This window comes from Microtus ochrogaster, unplaced genomic scaffold (assembly GCF_000317375.1).
Source record: "Microtus ochrogaster isolate Prairie Vole_2 unplaced genomic scaffold, MicOch1.0 UNK5, whole genome shotgun sequence".
Classification (NCBI taxonomy): Eukaryota; Metazoa; Chordata; class Mammalia; order Rodentia; family Cricetidae; genus Microtus; species Microtus ochrogaster.
In genome coordinates, this window is record NW_004949103.1 from 16,241,059 (window position 1) to 16,267,060 (window position 26,002).

A 26,002-nucleotide genomic window follows, 5' to 3' on the forward strand; every position below is an offset into this window, starting at 1 on the left:
GGAAGAAGAAGAAAGAAAGAAACAAGAGACAATGAGAGAACTTTAAACTATAGACTAATTGGCCAGATTTCTTAACACAGCATTTCAAAGAGCTGGAGACTTTCAGTTCCGCTCCAGATGAATGTATGGTGGGAGCTGGTCAGGAGGAACTCAGTGGATTCTTCACTCTCTCACTACACGAAGCTCAGTGAGCTCCTTTTCCTAGGTCATCAACATCATCAGTCCCCCTGATAAAACAAAACCAACACAGCAATGATAGAGCTTGGGACCAGGGACCAATCCTGGCCGAGGGAGCTGGAAGGGAATCGGGCGTGTGGAGTTCAATTCATCTTCACAAAGTGACAGACACAGGTTGATAGCAAGTGGGATATATCCAGCAAAGAGAACAAAAAGAAAAGCAAACAAACAGCAACAATAAAACCTTAATTGGGAGCCAACTTAAAGCAGGAAAGTTTCTAAGAGTCTTCTAAGGTAGGAAGACAGAGGGATTACACACCCCGAGAAAGAAATGCCTATTAAAATCAGCAGCAACAACAATACCTGTTGTATAAAAGGGTCCTGGCTCACACCAGACAGGGACTACCACCCTGCAGCTGTAATTTAGGGAGCCAGAAACACAAAGTAGGGATGTTTGTAGCTACTACAGAACATGCCTGTGTCTAGGACAGGAATCCAGGTAGGAAGCAGAAGTTGGCACTTTTAAAGCACCGATTTCTTTCAGAAAAAAACCCTCTTTCTGCATCCCGGACTACCACAATTGGAAAGAGGAGAGCTGAAAGAGGAAACTGTTTCTGGGCCAAGAGAGATTTTCCCCAAATCATCCGAATCTGCCTTGCAATCATCACCCTCCTGGCTACATATGGGACGAATAAAGATCACCCAGATGTTTTGTTTAATCTAGGTAGTATTTTTAAAATAAGAAGGGTGGAGGAAATCAGGAATTTCCAAGTCCTTACATGCAAAGTTAAAAATCTGTGAGCATAGCAGGTGGTCTTAAAAAGTAAACCAAGAATGTACTTAATCAGAAAGACTGCGTAAATGCTGTTTACTGCTTCCCAAGGTAGACAGAAGAAATCTCCAGCGCCTCATTTTTTCCATGACTGGAAAGGGAAAATTAAAGAGCCCTGGGAAGAATTGGCAAACGACCGAACATAACCGTCAATGATCTCAGTAATCCAGATGCGTATAAACCTCAAAGGTGTTGTAATCCCTGCGGCCCCCCCTCCACCTAGTTTAACAATGGAGGTGTCTCCAGAGTGTATTACTCATGCTGTCTATCTGCCAAATATGATACGTTCAAGCTGTGTCCATGGAAGATCCCAGCCCACTCCCCCACCCCTTTTGTCCCAGACAGACACAGATGGGAGCAAGCACGGGGTCCACTTGCTCAGGCTTCTCAGGGGCAGTCAGCGCCCCTGCTGGCTGCTGGTTGTTGTTGGTCTGGCATTACCTTGAGCATGTTGCGACTGCGGCTGTGTATGGGACTTCTTTTTGGAGGCGCATTTGTCTCTGCTGCTGTTCCTGTTCTCTGTGGGTTTGGTGTGAGGAGGGTCATCGCTTGTGGTCAGATACTTGAGAAGCTCTGAGCAGGGACGTCTTTGTGGCTTTTGCTGTTGACAAATGCTCTTTGCTTTATTGCCCCATGAATTCTCGGTCTTAAAAACAAGGCATAAAGAAAGCTAAAATTAGTGAAGTGAACCTTATCAGAATGGATATAGGTTTTCTGAAGAGATGAGATTTTCGGTGAAGTGCTCAGTCTAAGTGTACTGGATCTATGAGCTGTGAATAATTGTTTGCAGAACAAGGAAGAAAATTACATTTAAAATTCCTAAATGCCATTTATGCAGCTTTTTATTTCATTTCTCCTACATCCCGATGCTCCTACTCAGCAACATGTAACTAACAAGACCCTACAGCGCCTTTACTGTGAGGAAAGAAAAAAAAAAAAAGAAAGCTGCTTTAAACCTTAATTTACCGCTGATTGCTGAGGCCCAGTATTCACAACTCTCTTAAGTACCCCTTAACGCTCCGCTTTCGCTCACAGCGAATGGCAAGACAAACATTGTTTAATACAGCCCGCTAACTGAATTATGTCATTGCCAGCATTTTCTCCAATTAATGGCAGAGACGGATCTTTTGCAGGGAATTCGAAACCATCTTTCTCAGGTTAAACAGCTGGCAAAAACAGCCATCCTGCATCTTAAAGCCATCCACAGACCACAACTACCAGCCTACCAGTAAATCGTGCCGTTGGACAGACCACTGCATGCATTAATCAAGTGGGAAAGGAATTACACATTCCAATCATCAGAAAAAACAATGCCTAAGGGAACTCTTGCTACTATCCCCCAAGCAGCAGTGTTTGGAGACAAGAAACACTTCTGGTCTGCTTCCCTCTAGGGGCGGCTGCTGGATCCCGGCTGAATGAACACATGCAAACTTTATGTCCCTTCGTTCCACAGATTTGTGCCATCCCCACCCCCTTGCTTTTTGCTCTGTTTTAAAAGGTTTGCACACGCACCTTAACAACTGCAGGGCTTGTTCTGATCCTGTGGTTATGGTTCGCATGGTTCTGAGTGCTAAGACCGCTGCATTCATTGTAGCAGAGCTGAGTATTGGCTGGTGCCAGTAAGAGCTTCTTAAGCTAGACATGCCAGGAAAGGGAAAACAGGAAACGTTATACATCTTCTAAACTTCAGACTGGTAACTGAAAATTGACGAAAAGCAATTGAATGTCTCTTTAACTATACCACACTTTAGCACAAGAATGGTAAAGGAAACGGCTTTATTAAAAGTAAGAAAAGATTTTATCATTAGAGTGCTACCTCGGAAAATATTCCCTTACCGTTTATTTGAGACTTGGCATTGTTATCCTCAATTTTTAAATGACTGTTTATGTAGAATAATGGTGCAATCTTCCCTAAAACGATTCCGAAAGCAAAACTATCTGGGGGAAAGATAACACTAACACTTTGGGGGCAGAGGTTAGATACTAAATCTTTCTCCTTTTCTTCTATCAAATTCACATGATCATCAATAAAAACATTTCTGAACCATAGTTCATAACTAAATATATAAGCTTATGAATTAAAAATATGTGGATTAGAGCAGTGGCTAGTACTGGTGTGAGAGAAGAAAGGCTTTGTAAACAGGATGTTCAGCAGCCTACATGTGGGTCACAGCACAAGACAAGCATTTGCTGTTGAGGCTTGCATCTTTGCTTTTTGAGTAAGAGCCTCCTTATGCAAAGACTCACTCCTCCCTAGCCTTCGAAGCAGCCGGGTCATCCGTTTGCCCTACAATGCCTAGGTTTAGCACTTATTTCATGACCCTAATTTCTTCATTCAATGACTCTCGAGAGCTTCCCTGCCCTTGCATCCTATCCATGCAGGATACCTTTACCTCCACAACACTTCCCAGCTGAACAAACTGTATAGATGCAAATCCTTGCTGAGGAATTAGGATACTAGACCGAGAGCCAGTGACACATGGCAGGCATGGAGAGTGAGGAGTGATTTACACATGTAATATTCTTCTGAAGAGCAGAAGTCTTAGACTACAAAGAGGAAACAAGTAGATCTCCATATGTTCATGTAGACTTCAGACTTAACAATTTGGGAGAATCAACCTCCAAATAGCATGCCAGAGTATTTTATTAATGTTAGAACAATGGTGTTCCATAATTTATACAGCACTGCTCTTCCATGAGATTTATAGCAAATGACAAATGGCTATCATAGATGGGGAGGCAAATAGCACTCAGAACTAATAAAATTCTGGTCAAGCTTTTAGTTGAAAAGAAACGTCACTCCTCATGGCCAATGGATTTATTCTCCATTGCCTACCACAAATTTCAGAAACTTGGGCTGCAGATAAGCTATTATTTTTCCATCTTCTTAAGAAATGCTGATCTAAAGTCTTAAGCTACAGCATACTGCCTGACTTGCAATTCTATTTTTAGAATCATAAGCAAAGAAATGTAAACATTATTATATAATCTGTAACAGCAAAAACATGGGAAAAAAACTAAACACCTCACTGGTACTAGATTGCCTAATAAATCAAAGCATCTCCATACAAAAAAAAATACTATGCAACCACAAAAATTGTTGCATATGTCGAAGCCATATACATAAACACCAAAGATAGACCTGGCAGGTTAGATTTGCATATGTGCACATATATGTGCATATGTGTGTGTGTGTAACAATAATAATTAAAGAAAAAGAGGCTATTAATTTGAGAGCAGGGATCATGGGATGGTTAATAGGGAGGTACCATGGAGAGAATGGAAAAATGATAGAGAAGGGGAAAATTGATAAAATTATATTTTAATTTAAAATTCATAGAAATAAAGACATCTTTAAAAATCATAAGATACAATGACATACCCATCTTAAATTTTAAATTAAAAAAAATTCAGCTATTTTGATATGATACGGTCTTAAAAACCACAGGTAAATGTTTAGTCTTTTTTTCTAGATCTTGCTCTTCTCTTAAGGCTTTTATCATGAACTTGAATAATTCTTAGAGAAACGATCACACACATAATAAGAGTAAAAGATTGTTGTCATAAACAACTTTCATTATGCCACATAAGAAATACCTTATCAACACTTTTAGTAGGGAATTACAGAATTGGAAAATCTAGGCTGACTGGTAAATTTCTTTTCATTTAAGTCTGAATTAAAAACCCAAACCTGATTATTCCTACAGAGCCATGCACTGGTCAGTCAGTGCCAACTCTGACCACTGTTTAGACAGTAGGAAGGGTTCTTACTAGAGACGGCTCTTCTGCCTCCTGAGGTGGAGGGGTGCCGTCAGGCATGGAGGAAGGACTGGCCTCGTTGTCAGTGGTCACGTCTCCATCTGTCAGAGCATCAAATGAGGGCAATCCGTCTTCATCCACAGGGAGACTGTCCAGTGTCTCTGTGAGAACTGCTAGCAAGTTTGCTTCATTCTCTTCATCTATCTTCTGCAGAAGCAGTGAAAAAAAAAATGCAGAAGACATGAGTGAGTTGACATGAGGAGGCAGGCACCAGGATTAATCAGAAGGCTCAACATGTCCGGGTGGGTGAGGGAACTGTATGTGAAATTCTCAATGCCCATGCCAGAACACAAAGATTATGTCTTCCACAAACTCCTAAATCATTTTTAGTCTAAATCATTTGATTACCGGTTTTATCCAAGGCATTTTCAGACCCAGGCCAGCTGGCCTTGGTGAGTTCCCGATAGAATATCCCCATTTTCTCAGTGTGTGGGTACACCCCTCGCAGTCCTGAGTTTTTTGCTCGTGCTCTCTCTCCTTCTGCTCATGATTTGGACCTAGAGATTTCAGTCCGGTGCTCCAATGTGGGTCTCGGTCTCTGTCTCCTTTCATCGCCTGATGAAGGTTAATATTCAGGAGGATGCCTATATGTTTTTCTTTGGGTTCTCCTTCTTATTTAGCTTCTCTAGGATCTCTAATTATAGGCTTAATGTCCTTTATTTATGGCTAGAAACCAAATAGTGGACAATGAGGACTACTGAAAACCCAAGAACAATGGCAATGGGTTTTTGATCCTACTGCACGTACTGGCTTTGTGGGAGCTAGGCAGTTTGGATGCTCACCTTACTAGACCTGGATGGAGGTGGGTGGTCCTTGGACTTCCCACAGGGCAGGGAACCCTGATTGCTCTTTGAGCTGATGAGAGAGGGGGACTTAATTAGGGGAGGGGGAGGGAAATGGGAGGCGGTGGCGGGGAAGAGACAGAAATCTTTAATAAATAAATAAAATAATTTGATTGCCAAATGCATTTACTGATCTTGGAGCTGTCTGGTTTAGCAATCTGCTAGGTCAGTCCTTAGTACTCCTGCATTTTCTGTTGTGTTCACAGTCTTTTTTCACATCCTTACGTCTTCTGCCTCTCACATAAGAAATCTCAGGCCTTATGAGAAATGTAAGCATCATCTAATCTTCATACACAGTTCTTAGATCTCCCACTCACTATGCCACCCCAAATATTTAGACAACGTTTTCCTTGAACACCATCAGAAACTTGAACTACACAAAGGGAATCTACACACTTTTGTGCTTTCAATTATAATTTCATCACTGCTCACCCCAAAATCATTTATTTCTCTTCCTGACATCTCTCTCCACTTAAGTCATAAATCTCTGCCCACTGGATACTTGTACCATATAATGGTTCTCTTGTCTCCAAAACCCAAACTTGGGGCCTTTCATAGCAAAACTACTACTCTTTTTCTTAACTCCTTTAGTTTGACTATCAGTTCTTCTGACTTGTGCTCTGAAATGCCTGGGCTCCTTGTTATAAAATCAGTTGCTAAGGGGAAACCCCCCTTCGCATTGTATGTTAACTAAACTCATCTCTGGTGCCAAAGATATAACTTCAGCATAGTATGGTTTCCAGTAGGGGCTTTGCTTCTATGGTGTGTTCCAACCTTCTGTCCTTCTGCCTAAACTCATTTTCATTGATGCTCACACAAACGAACATCATCCTGTGCCTTCCATGGATATTATTGAATGCCTTAATCTTAGCAATGTCATGGAAAGGACTAAACATGGAAGAAAAAAGATCGAACTCTTCCCTTGAGTCGAAAGGTAAACAGTCTATGAATGATATGAACAAATTATATAAAGGATAATATTAGTCTTAGTTCTCTGTATAAAAACCGTAATGTCTATATCTGTTAATATAATAGTAAGTTCTTGTCTATGCATGTAATCAATCAACCCCAGCACTGGGCACGTGGAATAGATACTCCCTGATTACTCAGAATAATTCAGTGACAGCATTTATTGGCACCCATAGAGACTGTGCACATCATTTTCTATTCTTTCTATTAGAATTCTACATTGTTTATCCAATTTGACCTGTTTCCAACCTTCTTTTTCTTTTTTCTTTTGTCAAGTTCTGTATGCTATGACATTAACAATATGGCTAAATTATTCCACAAAATTCTATTACAAAATGCACCTAAGCTGCTGACATCTAATAGAGCTGGCAATACCCACCCTTCCGTTCTCACTAGCATTGAACTTTGGTTAATTGACCTGACAAAATTACAAAAATCATAGAAAAAGACAGCTAATCAGAAAATCAAATTGTATTACTAGAGAAATTAGGCAGGGCCTTATCATGTAGACATTATATTTTCACGTGAAAAAAAAAATGTTTTCCCTCATTACTGATCACACTCTATCTAGGAGTCAAATTACAAGCTTGGCTTTTGTTTGTTTATTTGTTTGTTTGTTTTAGGTTCAAGAGGCCAGGAAGAATCATTTTATTCTCTGTGGGCATTTAAAAACTCTTTAACACTTGCATATGGCATGTTCCTACTGTCCCCAGGTTTGAGGCTATAGACACATTGCAGTGTGACAAACAGATTGAGTTTTAAGTTCTAATGAAGAAGAGAAACTCAACCAGAAGCTTGCAATCCATCCCTTTCAGAGGGCACACTTACTTCCATCAACCAAACATTCCTCACAATCTAAACTGCACAACAACAAACCAACCAACCCTCAGTTCCCAATGCTTCTGTGTCCTTCCATATACTCCCAATAAAATAAATAGTAAAATATTTTCCATTTTCTGATTTATACAATCATCTAGTATCCAAAAATTCTAATGACTTAATTTTTGGTACTCCTAAATTCTAATTACCACCATATACCAAAAATAAACCAAAATTAAATGTAAGCCATCAAACTTTTCTCAATAAAAGTATACTTAAATAAAATATGGTACTGTAAATCTAATAAAATAATCTTGGAGGTCCTCTCAAATACATACACATACCCGAATATATGTGCATAATTTCATTAAATTGAACACTTTTCATAAATGCCTATCTCATTTTCAAAAAGGTTCAATTCACTGAAGGCAAAAAAGAACTCAAGAAAAATTGTTAAGAGTGTTTACCAATAAATGAGTAATTTTGTTTACCCTGATTTAAATTTTGTATTTGGCTTTCCAGAGAGACTGCGCGCTGCTATTTGCTTTCAATCACAGGATACAATAGCGCCTCAGCTCTATCCGTTGGGTAAACAAACTCTGGTAATTCCAATCAAGTCAAAATGACAAAGAACACTTAAATTAACAAGTTTCACCAATTTCTTTAATAAGCCTGAGCGAATGTATATGCACACAATATCAGAAATATTGGAGCCTGATAATGTCATAATTACTTTACAAGATCTTATCAACCAACCAACTTTTGAAACTCTCCTCCCTTGAAAGCACAGTAGAAACAGAGGGCTTCTGGGATGGGATATTGCTACAGTAAATGTGTGCATGTTTGAGACACGGGTGGGAGGCTACTGCGATCCAACCCGTACATACAAATAAGACCAGCCTTTTTACACCATCGATTAAAGATGATTAGTGGGTATGTTTACTATTCCTGTATGTTCAGGTGCTCCGTGACCATTTATTTTGTAATGTTTCTTCTGAATTTTGGAAGAAGGGGTGTTATAATTTCAAACTCTGCTTTTTTTCATTAGTTAGGGGAACCTAATGATATACCTCTGCGTCAAAGATCAACCATTTTTCCTAAGTGTCAAATTGAGCGGTTGCTGTCCCTCACTGTGGCAATTTCAATTAGTTTTCGGTGAGTTTCAAAGGTCATCCTCACAGAGAAGACAATGGATATGACAAAGAGGACTCTGTTAAACAATTAACGTCACTTTCCACTATTGCTCTGGTCCCAATTTACAGAGCAAATAAATCAAAGTCACCACGGATGAAGCACAGAAGCCTATGAATACATGTCTGTTCACATGAGACAGAGACTGGAAGCACATGAGTGAGCCAGGTGACACTGAATGGGACACTTTCACAGCCCTGACCCTTGCACCCCTCTCCAGTCACTTGAAAGAATGATATTATAAGATGGAGCATCTCTTGGCACTGTCTAAAACAGTAGTTCTCAGCCTGTGGGTCATGACCCCTTTGGGGATCTGTAACATACATCCTGCATAGCAGACATTTACATTATGACTCATAACAGTAGCAAAAGTATGATTATGAAAGAGCAAGAAAATAATTCTATGGTTGGGGGTCATCACAACATGAGACACTGTAATAAAAGGTCACAGCATTAGGAAGGGTGAGAACCACGGCTCTAACAGATTGAGAAGTAGAGAATCTAGAATGAAAGAGTGATCACCACAAGGTGCATGGACATCACCAGCTCCATTTGATTCCTTGCAGCTGAAGAGAGATAGAAAAGCCCAGGTCAGCAAGCACCTCCGGAGCTGCTCTGCAGCCATCAAGGGCATGTCCTGTGGGCAGCTTCAACCCTGGCTCCTCCTTCCATGGTCCAATTCTGCTGCTAGTCTTCTGACCTAAATAAAGGCCTGTGTGTCTGTAAAACTCCACTCTCCAAGGGCTCTCCAGGAAGAAAGGAGGCGCAGCAACAAAACCTCACTCCAGGTGTAAAGAATTTCCTGTGACAGATGATACACTGGCATTTGTACTGACAACCCCAAATCTGGAACCTACAGCAATCCCGAAGCCATGCCTCATCGTTAATAAATAATGGTTCTGAACAGTAAACAGACTCTGGAGTCTCATTGCTGCTCTGTGAGACTTCAGTGTCCTGAAGTGGCTTGTGCACTGGGTGTGATATAATCCAAGTATCACAACTAAAGATGGTAGACCATGTTTCTGTGGGCTCCCAAGATCACCTAAAGATTTAAAATCCCAGATGCAAGGCCTGAACTGGACTGTCTTGCTTTCCTCATATGAGCAAAATGGATCTTTCAACTGATAAAGAAAACATGGTGGTTGGGCACACAGTAATGTCAGCTTATCCAGCCACATGCCCTAGAGAGCAAATAAATCCACCCAATCAGAGAGAAGATGAAGGACTGGGTTGCTAAGGGACACCTAGAAGGAGAAACCCAGAGGAGAACCGCATGTGGCATTCCCAAAGGTTTCTAAATGCAGCCTATTATGGAAAAACCATGCCCTACTCATGATAGTAATTTTTTCTGCATCTTGTAGCATTGCAATTACACTCTGCATCCCCACATTCTCACACTCGCTTGATCTCTGTTTGATAAAAATAGTTTAATAGCCATTTAATCACAGCTTCATTATCGTAGCTCTCTTAATGTGAATTAGGCCATGAGAATTCTAGCTTCCTCATTATTCAAATCATCAATAAGAAGGAAACAGGGGGGTCTTCTTATCGCTCACTAATCAATTTCAGTTTCTTAGGAACTGTTGACTTGGAGATCAAACTCTGTGAGAGGTCACTTAACTTTACAGTTTCTCTATTTTCCTGTGCAAAGTTTCAGGTTTTCTGCCTCATTCCTGTTATGGATTTTTTTTTATTCTTCTGAACTTATGATAAACAAAAGTGTCAATGCAACTTGAGAATCTTCAAGATGGGTTCCCAGAAGTATTTGCAGTGTGCATGCCCATCATCTTGATTACTCACATTTGAATCTTCTTCCATGTGCACAATCTACCACTGACTTTCCACTCCGGGCCAGCTTCCCCCAAGTACCCAGCATGCCCTAGGCCTCTTTCTTGCCCTATCCTGCTGATTTGGAAACAGCTAATGAAGACGAAATTAACTTCTCCTTTAAGTGAGGCCTAATTAGGAAGGGAAATCCGCGAGAGTAACATCTGGTAGTGTATTCCAAAGCCAAATATAAATGACATTTTTGGATTATCCACGATTTTGGATTATTTGTTCTGCCACATCCTACCAAGAGTTCAAATAAGTAACTAAGAAGTGACTTTTTAAGATGGATTTGAAAGTTCAAGTGAGAAATCCAGTTGATCACAGGTTCCCTTGCCTGAATCTCCATGCATAGAGTTCTTCAATTCCCTGGGTATAAATTGTCCAACAACAACAACAACAAAGATGTCTACATGTGTGAATTTTAGATTTGATGCATAACATTCAAAGATTCAGAAAAAATATTCATTCAAAGTAAAGAAAATAATAAGATTTTGCTGTTGGTGTTGTTTTGAAATGAAGTTAAAAGTTAGCAATCTAGACTAAGGTCCTGAAGTCAAGCTGGTTTTCATTTTTTTCTTTGAATGGCTGTAGTCAGGGTAGATGCTGTTTCTCTCTTTAGTGCCAGTGTGAGCTCTGAGAGATTTGGGCTTTTGAGGAAGGTGGGGTGAGGAGTTTTGAATATCTTTAAAAAGCTCTTTTGCACCTCTTTCTTCTTCCCTGTACCTGTCACAATCCACTGTGGTATTTCTTGCTTCTCAAAGCAGGGGCACCAAAAGCTAGTCTGCCTCCTTTCTCTCACAGCCAACAGGAAACAGGTAAGGTCTCCACATAGCCCACTTGGGGGGGGGCTCCTTAACCTTTCTCCATTCTGTAAAGAGGGTCCCCCAAAATATTCCACTAGCTTTTATTTACCATAAGGAACACATGCAGAAGAAAGCATGACATTAAAAAGCCCACAAGCAAACATAAGGAGCAGAAAGTAACTCAAATAGATCTCCTTAACTTCTAGCATACATTAGAAAACACTTCAGTGTGTTTCAGTTTTCAAGAGACACCAAGGGTTTGCTTATTGCCATTTATCCTTAGGACCAACAACTTCTGCTGAATGCTAAATCTGTTGCGGGAGGTCCTTCTGCTCCTCCAGCCAATAGCCGCTGAGATACCAGCCCATTGGGGCGTGGTCTTTCTCCCTTTAAAAAAGCGGCCACTTCCTTTATCGCTTTCTCTTACTTCCTGCTCCGCTTCCTGCAACTAGACGCCCTTCCTGATTATGCAGAGGGCCGTTGTCTGGGACGGTGATCTGTAAGTTTTTTCCCCTTTAAATAAGTAACTATTCTATTAATCATAATTCAAACTGGTGTGGGATTGTTTTTGACTTACACCTTCGCCTTCATAAAGCTGCTAAAATTTGGGAGCCAAAAAAAATATAGAATTTTTAATTCATTATTGGAACACTTCACTACAGACACACAGATCATTTGAGATGTTATACGTTTATAATATCCCTCTTAGAACCATAAGTATATATAACAAGTACATATTTTTAAACAGTATTAAGTCACACACACATATAAATATGTGTATATATGTATGTATGTATGTATGTATATATATATATATATCTCAGTCTGTCCTTGTTGACTAGTTAACAGTATATAAGGAACACTTCACTACAGACACACAGATCATTTGAGATGTTATACGTTTATAATATCCCTCTTAGAACCATAAGTATATATAACAAGTACATATTTTTAAACAGTATTAAGTCACACACACATATAAATATGTGTATATATGTATGTATGTATGTATATATATATATATATCAGTCTCAGTCTGTCCTTGTTGACTAGTTAACAGTATATAATCAATACTTAATATTCTCTGCTTCATTTATCCATTTTAACCAAGGAAAGCAATGATCAAGAACTAGGGATAATTCTTACAAAGATGAAACAAAATTCAAGTGGAAATAAAATACAGGAAAATCTGAAGATATTTTTTTCTGCATGGATATATTTAGATCTGTAGGAATCCATTTAATTCCCATGAATACATATGGCCCTATTTAAGCAGGCATAAAATTCATATTCACATCTGTACTTAGACTCCATTCTAACTTATTAACTTATATCATAATATTCATGAGTTAATAAGTATGTACAGAACATGTGGAATTCATTATTCTGAAGCTGCCATAGGAACCAATGTGTAGACACAGGAAGGATCGATAGAATGGTTGGTGTGGGTAAAATGAGCTATTACAGAGGAGAAACAGAAAAAGTGACATTTTATATCTATTTCTCACAGTAGGAGGAATAAGGAACTGAGTGGTCGCATTGAGCAGGAAGCTCAACAGACTCAAGAAGAATCAGCAAGGCATTCTTTTTGACCTTGGCCGTAAATGAAGAGAAGCATCATTGCAAAAAGTGCAAGGGCACCAGACAGCCGGCTAAGAGAACAGATGCTTCCGTTCTCACTGCTAGCAGCTGCACAGCCTCAAGTGGAGCAACTCAAATCTGGCTGCATTGCATGATCTAGAATGACCATCCTTTTCACTCCCCGCCTCTGAGTTTCATGCTGCCCAGATGCCTAAACAACCCTGATAAAAAGTCCGTCATGGCTCACCCTCTCCCTGCCAGTTCCTACACATGCCCTCTCATATCTCTAAAAATACAATAAAAACTCCAAAGAGTAACGTGCTAGCTAGGTGTTCACCAGATGATTTATTATCCAAATTATTATGATCAGCTACGCAGGGTTGGCCCACACTATCACAGGTTAAATGGGGCACATTGTTATCCTTTTCGAAGTCAATATCATGTCACCCATCAATGTCACCACGTACCTGCCCGAATTCTTGCCATCTGGTCCACAAAGCACCAATCATTCTCTCCTAAGACCTTGGCATTGGATGTTTCCTATTCTACAAGGCTCTTCTGCCAGGTGGCCACAGGTTCTGCCACCTTTCCTTTCATTCACTCAAATATACCCTCTCAATGAAGCCTCTGCAATGATTCTAGAGACATTCTAGCTACTTTCCCTAGCCTATTATTCTTTTGGCACCCATCTCTATAGCTCAGAGTGTATGTTACTGATTTTTCTTGCTCATAAGCTATCTAAAACAATGTCTCTGAAAGGGCTATTTGATTATTAATTGGATACTTGGCATAAGAAGCTGGGAGTACAGCTGAGTGGTGGAGAGCTTGACGAGCATGTGGGAGGGAGGCTGTGGGTTTTAGCACAGAAAAAAAAGACAGTTGGCATATTGGAGATGGCTAATTTAAATGAATAAGAACTTTTCAGAACACCCAGAATATATTGTGACATTTCATTTTTCTTTTGTTTTTAGTTTTCTCTGTAATTTCCACCTCCTCCCACCCCCAGCATATTTATCTTCTTAATAATGTTTATCTTCGACCATGATTTAGAATTAGTTTGCATTCATCTCACACAGGCCAGATGATAGCCCAGGCAAGCAGCCAATATATTCTTGGTGTGAAAGAAGGAAATATGAAGAACTAGGAACACAGAGGGGCTACTTCTTTTTGTATTTGAATTTGAATTTGTATTTTGAATTTGTCCCGTGGACTCTGAACACACAGGAATAAATGCAATGCCCATGGATGATAAAAGAAGAGATTTAGATGAGCCCTTTTAAATACAGAGGATAATCCAATCAGCCTTGTTTGGGGGAAGGACACTGAAACACATCACCATGCAGCCAATTTGCAAACATGTCAGAAGAAACAGAATGGTTGTATGAAAAGAAAGTCATGCCATATAAACTAATGATCCACCCAGTTGGGAATCCCAGGGGACCAAAAGAGAAGAAGCAAATAACCCATTCCATCAGGGCCAGAATCACCTGTGTCACTACATAACCAGGTCTTCTCTGAGCAGTGGGTTTGCATTCATCTTAACCTGGGATTTAAACTGGTGTTCTGTGAAACAGTAGACATTACTGCAGTCGCTATAAGAACCAACAGTGAATATCAGTCTCGTGCATGTTATATACTTATGTCGCAGGTCTTAAATACTTACATGTTTTAGAAAGAAACAATTCCAATGAGTTATTTAGCCTATAATGAACAGAGGAGACAATGCCACTGCATTAACCATGCGACTGAATCATTTTGTGTTTGTCTCAGGATTAGGAAGGAAGGAAAGAAGGGAGGGAGGGAGGGAGGGAGGGAGGGAGGGAGGAAGGGAGGGAGGGAGAAAGGGAGGGAGGGGAGAAGAAAGGTGAGGGAGAACTATGTGAACTTGGAAACACAAACATTTAGGATTTCTCAATCCTCTTTGATTAAACCAAAATAGAAAATAATCTGTTCCTAAAAGTAATTATAAGATACCAATCATTATTTTACAGCTATTTTTTCTGTTCATTTAGTATTATAGTTCTCTTAGATAGGTATTATTTTAATTTAAAATATCAAAAAGAACAGTTTACTTTTAAACCTATTTTCATTTATCCTTTTAGAATTTTGTCTCTGCAAGCAATGTATTTTGATGATGCCCACTCCCAATCCCTTTCCTACAAACTCCTCTAGCTCCCTGCTAAGTCCCTTTCCCAACTTCATGACCTCTTTTTCTTTAGTTTTAATGATCCATTGAGACCAGTCCATGTGGACATAGCTGTAAAGCTATCCAACAAAGTATGGTCAATCTACCAAGGGTCACACCCCCCCCTCCAAGAAACCCAACTATAGTCATCAACTGGCAACAGAACTCAGCTAGGAGAGGAACATTGTGAGTCCCTCCCCTACCCATTCAGTAATGCTGGCTGACTTGATCTTGTGAATGTCTGGAGCTGGCAACTATAGCTATAGCAACTGATTTTACTGAATGCTTCCCATGTTTCTAATGCTGAGTTAATTAGTATATACGCATTATCTCATTTAAACTATCTATTTAACACTACTATTAGTCTAAAAATCATGCACCTAATGAGAGGCAGAGTTGGATATTAAGTTAAATATATTTGATAAAGTATGGCTACCCACATTCTTTACTGGAATTCTATGGGAGAGTTTATAGAAAAGGGGAGCTAACTTGGGCTATTCTAATCTATCATCACATTGAAGACAAATCTATAAATATAGATTTATATTATATAACAACAAATAAAACCAAAATGTCCGGGAAGCTATATGCAAAGAAACAGAGCAATCCTCCAAGTGGCAAGAGAGGATGACTTTGAAAATGCTTCTCACTTGTTTTGCTAGCTCATGTTCCATCATAATCCATCTTTACTCGCAGTGGATATGATTGGTTGTTCTGCTAGAATGTTCTTGATCTTGCTTTCATGTGTCCCTAATTCCCCCATATAAAAGCTGACATTAATCATTCTATCCTCAAAAAAGGGAACTTTGCACAATCGCAGATTTTCTAGACATCTCAAAGCTACCCACTTCCTTTCTAAATAACAGGTGCCTTAAGAAACAGAAACAGAGTTCTGGACCCCAGTGTAGATCACTTAATCTAGATCTGTAAATCAACATTTCCTAACTTCAGCAGGGTAGCATCACTGGAAATAATGAGCGGATGAAGCCCATCTGGATAAGGATCCAGAGTTACAGAACAAGAAAGGGAGCAGTCAGGTAATTTAACCACTCATCTTTTAAAGGCTTCCATAATGCCGGGATATAATAACATATACCAGGATATAATAACATATGAGCAGCAGAGAGTGAGAGTGTTTGTCAAGTCATGCAATACTGGTGTTGCATGGGGGATGAAAAGAGAGACTCAAAGTATTGAGCAAATTTTTCAAGGTCAAGTCCCAGCTGATCTAAGTCTGCATAAGAATGGGAAAGAGAAACAGAGGAAAGCAGAGAGGGAGAGAGCAGTTGAAGGAATAAGCAGTTTTAGGATGAGAACTTCGGTGAATAAGAAATTACATTTGTAAAGGTTGCATTTCAACAGTCAAAAATTGTAACCAGCAATCACCCATGAGCCCTCTTCAGTCCAGACATCAGCACCAGGTCTTCAGATAGGAGATGGCTATAAATAACTGATAAGGTTTTATTGTGGCAAATTAGCAGACTACATGAATCAAGGACAGAGACAGTGCTTTTTTGGAGTGACGATGTAAGCAATCTTTATTCTATATATGATAGTACATTTTCTGCCTAAAAGAAATGCTTAGACAGCAACATCATAAAGGTCAATGTTACTTGTTCACAAAGACTTAGCACCACGAGATATGTGTGAGATTGCACAGCTGCAGATCCCCGGCACCTGGATCTATGTGGCATTTCAGGTTGGGTACACTAAGAAGCAGACAGTGTCAAATGATCTGATTACTGTGCTAGCCCAGCAATAGCATAGAATGAGCGAAAATTGTCTCTGGGTAGCTGCAAGCTATTCAGAGGCGAGCCTGTCCTCTGTGGGGCCATCTGGGGTAAAGGAAATCAAAGTGTGCTTCCTGGTAATCCTCTGTGCTGTCCCTGGCCCTTCCCCAAGAGAGCAGAAGCCATTAGAGCTGAGATTGGATCTGAGACTCCTTGAGCAACTTTCATATCCCACTAAAGTGCTCTGCACAAAGGAGTGGGCTGTCAATAAATAATTGCCAAATAAATACAATATGAGAGCTTCGTTTTCTCAATGATTTCACATCTAACAAATCTACATGGGGTTTGCTTGCCAAAGCGTCTGAATAAGTTTGCAATCTCTTAGGATTTAGATGCTGAGCTTCTTTTAAATGCCACGCTGAGTGTACCTTTCATGAAGAATCTTTAAACACTTTCCACTGAGTTAGTTCTCAGTGCAGGCTCCTTTGTGGCTATTGGTGATTGGTATGCATATGCTGGGAGCATGCATCATAAGGTAGCGTGAGACACCCTATAGACAGAGTGTCCTAGAAGAGCCATAATGTTTTTTAAGTGAGTTGGATAGCAGAGCCTTAAAAAGCACATTCCCCTGTAACAGCATGGGAAATAACAAGAGTGGGCCAGGCCAATCTGGATGAGAATTCAAGAGCTACAAAACAGCAAAAAGAAAAGTTAGGTAATGAAAATACTTCCCCTTCACTCCCTTCCATAATACCAGGATGTAGTAACACACAAGCAACAGACAATGAGAGTGCAGAGTCAAGTCAGGCAATGCTACTACATAGCACGTGGGAGGACCAGCACTCAAAGTGCTGAACAAACTTCTTCAAGATCAAAGATCTACCGACCAAAGTCTGCATTTGTTCTCATCTAGGCCAGTGTGATGGTTAGTTTTGCCATTGGATCCTGTTGCTTCCCGGGAGAATAAAAGAAAGTAACATTTAAAGAAGTATTTTTTTTTTCTCTCTTAGAGTGCTATTTTTCTTCCTTAATATTCAACATTTAAAATGTTGTCGATGGAAAATTCCAATATATTTACTTCCAAAGAAATCGTGGGCCATAATTACCAAATTATGTGTCCAAATCTGTGTTTTCCAATAGATAATGTGCACCTTCGAGTTAGGTATTGTGATTTGCACATCAAAATGATCGGGGACAACATTAATAATTACTATTTGAGACTTTACTATATACCAGGCATTCTTGATCCTGGGAATACAGCAATGAACACAAATAAATAAAATCCTTTCCCTCAGAGAGCTTATTTTGAACAAGAAAGGAGCCCAATGACTGACATCCTAAATTACTATAAACATGCTAAACAACTGTGAAGAACAAAGAATGGCTAGGGCAATATGAATGCTACTTGTGGTTAAGAAAAGCCAAACATATTTAAGAATTGGATTTAATTATAAAAGCAGAGCATGAATAGTTTGATTAGGAAAGACTTCACACTGAGATAACTTAGAAACACTTAAAGTTGAAAATATAGTTGGTACTGTAAGGACTGGACTCACGGAACAGTTGGCTGCTATCTTTTATATGAAATGAAAAGCAGCTGGAGCGCGGTAATTCTCAATACCGGCTACTCAATAGAATCATGTATGCACTTTTAAAATATTTATGCTTTAGCCCTTACTCCAGAGCAATTAAATCAGTACCTTTGCAAAGGGGAGTTAGTGTTTTTAAAGCTTCCCAGGTGGGATTCTAATGGAAGCCAGGATTGAGAGTCACACCTTTAAAAGACTAAGTGGTAGAACCTTTGAGGAAAGAGGAAAATGAGTGTTCCCATCACATGTCCAAGCAAACAAAGCTTGCCAGTGTATAAGGCTCACTTGTCCTGCTGCTGAATGCCCAGGACCCTTCACATGTCTCAGAAATACTGATGCTACAACCCATCCTGGAGCCTGTACTACAAGGGCTTTCTTTTCAAAGTTCCAGTGTTTTCTTCAGCTATTTGTCTTAATCTTATTTTAAAACTTTTAGCTTAATTAAGTAGATCTCTAGTATAGAAAAGGGACACCCACCAACCAAGAGCTTCTACTAGCAATGTCAAATGGATGGTTTGTATAAACCATCAGGCCTCATAGACCAGAAAGCATACTGACACATGGGTGATAAAATTAAAGGACTTCCAGGGAATCTGTATGAGCAGATTTTTTTTACATCTATTAATATGATAGCATGCATTTCAGATTAAATAATTCAAAATATTTACTGAATTTGGATTATACTTTTAGATGGATTGAATTAATATTTTGCTCATAAAACATTATGACAGCAAATGGAAAGTAACCTCCAGTGTAAAAATAGCAATAGAATTTGTATGAGACTCTAGCAAGGGTCGTGGACCAACAGAATCCTAACAGTACCTGTACCTAAGCTGCTCTGAATCCTCAGTACCCCAGCTGGTAGCAACAGTGATAGACAAACTTCCCAATACTCTTGGGATGATGTAGCTATAATCTGTATTAGCTAGAGTTGGCTGGTCCCAGTGTGGATCCCTTTACTTCCAGGCACTGTGTGAAAACAACAGTTTTAGCAAGTGAGAGCAAAGTAGTTAGATGCCACTAAGGCATCAATTGCTGCTCAATTTGTCCCTGGAAGAGCATTCAATATTCTCCAAACATTAACCCAAGGCCTCTCGATTCACTGCTCTCCTCATCAATAGCATGTCCATTGTGAATAATTATAAGACATAGATTGGAAATCTTATGGGATTTTTGCCTTAGAAGAGTGAAATTAAGTTCTAATTTTGTAACATAGAAACTTGTGTCATTTGGGAAGTCACTTGGGGCCACTGAACTCAGCACTGTCAACTAGAGAGGGTTGCTTGGTAATTGTATGTGATGCTGTACGTCAAGCATACCACAGACCTCCATAGAAACATTTCCTACTCAAAAGAATTTTCAAAATGTTGCATCATCAACAAATAAAAACCATTCCAAAGATATCTCAGCAAGCTGTATGGCATAAGAACTCTGACTGAAGATGAGCCGCAGCCTCATCTCCACCAGTGTGATTGATTGGCCATAGTTAATAAAGGTCCACAGATACTGATTTCAATTCCCAGCACCCCACCTAGAGTAATATTATTTTTAAAACAAAGTAGGAGCCAATGATTCATAGGAAATATAAACAGAAAATAAATAGATTGAATTTTTTAGGATGATAAAGGAAGAAATAAACTGATTTGTCTTATTTAAAAATAAGACTATTCTTATTTTTAGGGGACATATTTGTCAACAAATATGGTAGATAATTCACTCAAATTCTTTAATAAAAGGTCTATTGTATAGGTATAACAAACACATTGCCATACTTGACCCTTAAATATGAATAGATACTGTGTCTCAATCAAAATAGAAGGGCCAAAATAAGTAGTGAAGCTGCTCCAAGACTAACACAGTGTTTAATTTGCCCTCATTTTTTCTCTTTCCTCATCACCCACTAGGCTGAGGAAGTGCTTTTGGGAAGGCAGATATCTCAGGCATGTAGAGATCCAAAGGTAGACTTGAAACACCCATCCCTAGCTTTCCAATGAAACATTTACCAATTCACAAGCCAATAAAATTATTTGTTCCATTGAAATAAAAATAGGTTAAGTTATATAATATTGAAGAAAAAAGCGAAAATTGGAAAGGAGACTAGGAGAATAGAAGGAAACCTTATATTCTTCTCACTTTTAGTTGGAGATGAAGTTCTCTTCCCTATTCTACTCTTCATTGGTGCTGTGGACTTTGGAAAATAATTACTGCCTTTACGATGTGAATTAAGATTTTAATCACCACTCAGAACATTTCACTAGCTCTTTGTTCTCAACATCATGAAGATTTTCTTGGGTAGCTGTAGCTCTAATAAAGTAGAACAGGAGCATCCAGACTCATCTTTGAGCTTCTAGTGTGATCATCTGAGTAAACAACCAGGGAGGCTAAGGAGAATCAGGCAGCATTTACCGAGGAACCTGAAGGTAAACTCCTGGTGTGCAGAAACAGCCCACATATACAAGGTACAAGAAGCCATCAAGATACGACCACCTGATGACCTGAAATCTGATGTATGACAGAGCATATAGGGTTTGTGTGCTTATTGATAGTATTTTCATCTTCAAAAATAAAATCTAAGCTATCTCAAGACAAAGGTAAAAGAGCATATGACATGTAAAAGGTTGTTATACACTCCACAATGCTATTTCCTTCCATCTACACAGTAATCCCTTTGATAATCATTATTGTGCTGTTCTACAAACAGGGGACAGAGGCTTGAAGAGTTTAAGCCATCAGTACAGGTGGCATAACAAACCCATGACAGACTGGGAATTAGACCTAGGTTCATTTTCTTAGTGAATTTAACCTTTTCCAAGCATTTTTCCAATGAAGGAATTTAAATCTCTTCCCGCTTCAAAGATAAAAAAATTACACTTAATTGTTCATTTTATTTTCAAGATGTCTTTGGGGGGTGGAAATACAGCTCGCTGAATTTTCTAGAGAAAAGAAAAGTCATGTGTTTCATTGCTTCTAATGAGTTGTTGCAGTTCAGAAGTTTCATTACATTCTGACAATTAAGTTGCTAATAAACTGAGGAGCCACTAATTGTCTTATGCATCTCGCACACTCCAGATCCGGCAACCTAGAACATCACTGGACCCCAAATCACTCAACATTTTATAATCAACTTTGTGATTTGATTTGATTTGTGTAGTTTGCACATTGTTCTTACACATGAAGTCCTGATGGGGAACACACATGTCATTGGCCGTATGCTCATTAATAACATGTTATACTGCTGCAGACTGTGTCATCAGAACCAATGACAAGATAGCACTATGCTGGAAGCTACACAATGCCTGTGGACCCAATAACAAAAAATTTATGGTAATTGAAACCAAAGAATCTTAGGGAATGCAGTTAATTTCTCAGAGAACCAAAAGGTCACTCTATTCAATTTATACTCAAGGCTCAGTAAAATATTGAAAACACACACACACGAAAGTAAATGATCTTATCAGTTGTCTAGGATTTAACAATTTACTGACAGTATAAGGCAATTTACTGATTACAAAATGAATGCATTACCTGTGCAATGCTTCATATTTAGCTCATCAGATTGTTATACAGAAGTTAGCACTACAGACGCATTGCTAAATATATTGCCATTACCCAATTTCCTGCTCTGCTCAGTTTCAGAGAGAGTAAACCTTTCTGTTGTTGCTGTTCCTTGGTTTCACTAGTGATGCTGAGGGCTCTCTGAAAGTCTGCTGTCTACTCAAACTGTTGCTGTAAGCACTGTCTACTAAGAACATCTAAATAAGAACAGATAGCATACCGAAGCTGGTGCTTCTCAAACATCTACATGCAAAACACCTAAAAATAGTAAAATGCAGATTCGGAATCAGGATACATGGAGTAAAGACATTCTGAACCTTTAAGGAGTTTCCAGGTCATAAGCCTTATCATGTATATGCCATACAATTAAGTAGTGTTCTTTTGTGTGTGCTAAGTTCCATCCTTTAAAATATGGAATTAATACACATTACCTGTACAAGAATAGGTTCATTGTAAGATTTTATTTTCTAAAATGCATTTATCGTGTGTGTGTATGTGTGTGTGTGTGAATTGATGCTCGAATGGCATGGCACACTGGTGGAGTTCAGGTGACAAGCTGGGGGAGTCAGTTATCTCCTTCTACTATGTGGGTTCTAGACTAAATTCAAGTCATCAGGCTGTGGTCCCCGGAACCCTCTCAGTGGCCCCTCATTATAAGATTCATTCATGTATATAATGTGCTTTGATCATTGTCTACTTTCTTTCATCAAATCAGCACATTTTTATTATATTTCCCCACAACTTACAGAGCAGGAAAAAAAAAAAACTGAGTTAGATTATACTGAATACCCTTTTGAGGCCCTTGATCGTCCTGACTTGTGGAGGCATGCCACCACAGTCTGAATAAAAACTTAGATGTTTATGCTATTTAATTCATGCCAATTTGTGTTGCAAAATGGAGGTGTCTCTCCATAAGAAGCCCAGACAAAGATTTTGTTTAGTTAACATGGTTTTGTCTACAAAAGGTTCTTAAACATTATGAGATGTGTTAATAATATTTTCTGAAGTTAAAATTTCCTCTGAAAGTTGTGTATTTTAGAAACGAATCAAAAATGTGGATAGATGGGAGCTGGGAGTTGAGGAGCAGCTGACCAATTCAGAAAAGAGATACCTATCGATTGCCACTCTATGCCCTCACAGCCCTGACACTGATGTCTGTGGCCATCCCCATGTCTACTTACCTTTCATGCACATGATCCAGTACCCTGCCTGTATCCACAGAACTGGAGTCACTCTGATTTCCCTTTTCAAATTCTTTCCCACTTTCATACTTCCTCGTTATGGTATATAGCTCATGTCAAATATTTTACCCATTTTTTCTTTCCTCATAGATGTTGTATGGGTTTTCCTTCTGCTTGAGTTCTTCTGTCTCATGAAATATTGGTTACCAGAATCATTCTCTCAAGTGCTTTGATATATCATGAAAAGTTTTATACTTATTGTGTAATGTCTACTTTTATCCAGAGCTCAAAAAATTCATGTACGAAGAAGAAGAAAGAATGCAAGAGTCAGAAGATGGGGAGTACTGTGAGCAGCTGTCATCTAGTATGCCTGATGCATCTAAGAAGTAGCAAGAGTGAACGTCCCGTACAGTCCTACCTGGAGTTCTCCGTGCTTTACAAAGTCTGTAGTATCTTCAGCATCAGGGTCTCTTTAAAAAGGTATACACAAGAGCTGCCCAAGGCAGGGCCCATTGACACGCCATCACAGGTGGAGCCAGGCACCCTAGCCTCCATTGAGGAGTTAAACTGCTAAGAATTTGGGGGATGGGGAAAGAATCATATTCTTCAGTGTGTAGCTACAGGTAAGTTGTCCATATTCAAGTAAGTAGCTTGACCATTCGTGGTCAAGCAAAGCAATTGTAACTTTCTTCAAAAACAAACAAACAAATAATAAAGAAGATGAAAGACTTGGAAGGAGGAAGAGGCTAAAAAAGAATAATGGGAGAGAATATGAGCAAAGTAATGTGTGAATGGGGGTGAGGTGTGTGTATGTATGTGTGTATAATTGTGATGAATAAAGTTAAGCAAAAATAAATAATAATGAAGTATATGTGAGAGCATATATGTGTGTGTATTTATATGTATACATACATATATATACACACTATTAGACACCATTACAATAAGCCGTCAGATTATTATTTAAAAAAGTGAAAGAAAGATAAAGTTATATTTAAAATGTTGCCCCAAATAAATGAGATACATTTAAATTTTTTTTTTTTTTTGGTTTTTTTCGAGACAGGGTTTCTCTTGTAGACCAGGCTGGTCTTGAGAGATACATTTTAGAGAACAGAAAACATATTAAATTAATCTCAAACTTAGAGTCTGACAGATTCACATATCCACATCTGAGAAGCCCTTAGGCTCAAGAAAACTTTGATGGTTAGAGTGAGGAGAAATCCTACATAAACATCTTTATTGTATCTGAAATAACTCCTCTCACTGTTTACACTCTCACTGAGAATGGTCACGCAACTGTCTTCTATGTCAGACTCGAAAGGGTAGAGAGAATCTTGGTGAACTTTCAAAAGCATTTAGAAAAGAAGATGATAAATCAATGCTTTCATATTTTTGGAGCATCTTTTGGGTGCAATTCAGCATGTAGGCTAAAGTATGAAAGCTCTAGCAAAGTTAGAAAGTAATTATCAAGGGCTTTAGGATCTGTGATCAGATCGTTGGGCATGAGTCCCCAGAACCAGCTAGGAATGGCGCCTTCAGGAGCTACACAATTCCTCTGGTATTCCATTTCTTACCCATAGTTAAGACAATAATTAAACACCTAACACGTGCCTCATTACAAAGATGGAATGCATTAAAACATGTTAAATGCTCAGAATGCTTCCTGACACATACAGGCCTTCCATAAATTTTAACTATCATCAATGTTCATTGTATTATTCTCCAAGGGCTTTTAATCTAGTCAAGGAAGTGAGACATGAATAGCAAAAATATAACCAACTCCACAAGCTTATGTGTACATGACAAGTGGCAGATAAGTCACTCCGATATGGAGTGTTAGTTCTAAGGAGAATCATTTTGAGTTTAAAATAATGTTGCCAAGAATCCAGGCAAGGAATTTCTTATCAGGTCACAGGACTTTTAGAATAGTTATGTTATTTCGGTCATGGAAATCTTTTCAACAACTCATTCAGAACAGCATTCTCCTCCCATCTGTACAAAATAGGCCATCCATGATTTTCCTCTGATGGAGGCTAAGAGAGGGAAAGGAAGAAACAAAAGATGACAAGCCTAGGTTTCAAATAAATCTTCTTAGGGACATAGCTGATCACTAAAGATAGTACACATTTCCAGCATACTGCTGTGTTTAGCCAGGCCGAGAGGCCTCGTAGGCAAACAGTTTCACAGGTTAACATAGCAACCTAGTTTAACAAAAGGAATTCGAAGTCTATAAACGAGGGTGGCCTTGCCCTAGCAAAGTGAGTTTTTACACGGAGATAAGCATTGTTCTGAAATGTTTCACTCAAAGGCAGATAGATTAAACTTCTAAAAAATGTTTATCAATGTGCATTTCCTGGGGAGCATGTGCCATTTATCTTTGTATCCCAGGCATCTAATAAAACAGAGCAAGCCAAGAATGAATGACCCTCAGATGGATGGATGAACAGATATGAAGGAAGGGGGAGAAAAGATAGGAAAGTCTTCTCAATAGAAAACAGGTTGCAATGTTTTATCAGGCTCCGTTAAAACACCTGGTCATCCAGACAGTTCTAAACCCTGATTGTCTTAAAAATTTGCCTTTTGTCACTTATGACAAATAATTTAAAATATTAGTTGTATTTTTAAAAGTCTGACTTTTACTTATGAAAATTGTAATAAAACAGAAGCAGGCTAGATGTTCAAAGAATCATGCTTCAGATAAATGAGTATATAAGAGTTAAGAAGCTTCTTTCAGCCCAAGCCAAGTACCCAGTCAGCTTGGGAAAAATACTCAAGGCTATACTTTGCCTAACATACCCCAAGAATAATTTCTGACTGTTTAATTGCTTATTTGTATCATTCAGTATAGACCTAGTAAGTGTGTACTGTGTTTCAATACTCAGTTAAATAATAGATATTT

At 38.9% G+C, this 26,002-nt stretch overlaps 1 protein-coding gene across 4 annotated transcripts in view; it reads right to left on the bottom strand.

The window, feature by feature from the left end:
• Ppargc1a (PPARG coactivator 1 alpha) overlaps positions 1-26,002 on the bottom strand; it is a 640,420-nt gene that overhangs the window by 36,815 nt on the left and 577,603 nt on the right. For all 4 annotated transcript variants that reach the window (XM_005366020.2, XM_005366019.2, XM_026788616.1 and 1 more), the window contains 3 exons: positions 4,781-4,975; positions 2,522-2,644; positions 1,451-1,655 (listed from right to left, as the gene is read on the bottom strand). In XM_005366020.2, the coding sequence (XP_005366077.1) occupies positions 1,451-1,655; positions 2,522-2,644; positions 4,781-4,975 (523 nt within the window). The remainder of the gene's footprint in view (positions 1-1,450; positions 1,656-2,521; positions 2,645-4,780; positions 4,976-26,002) is intronic.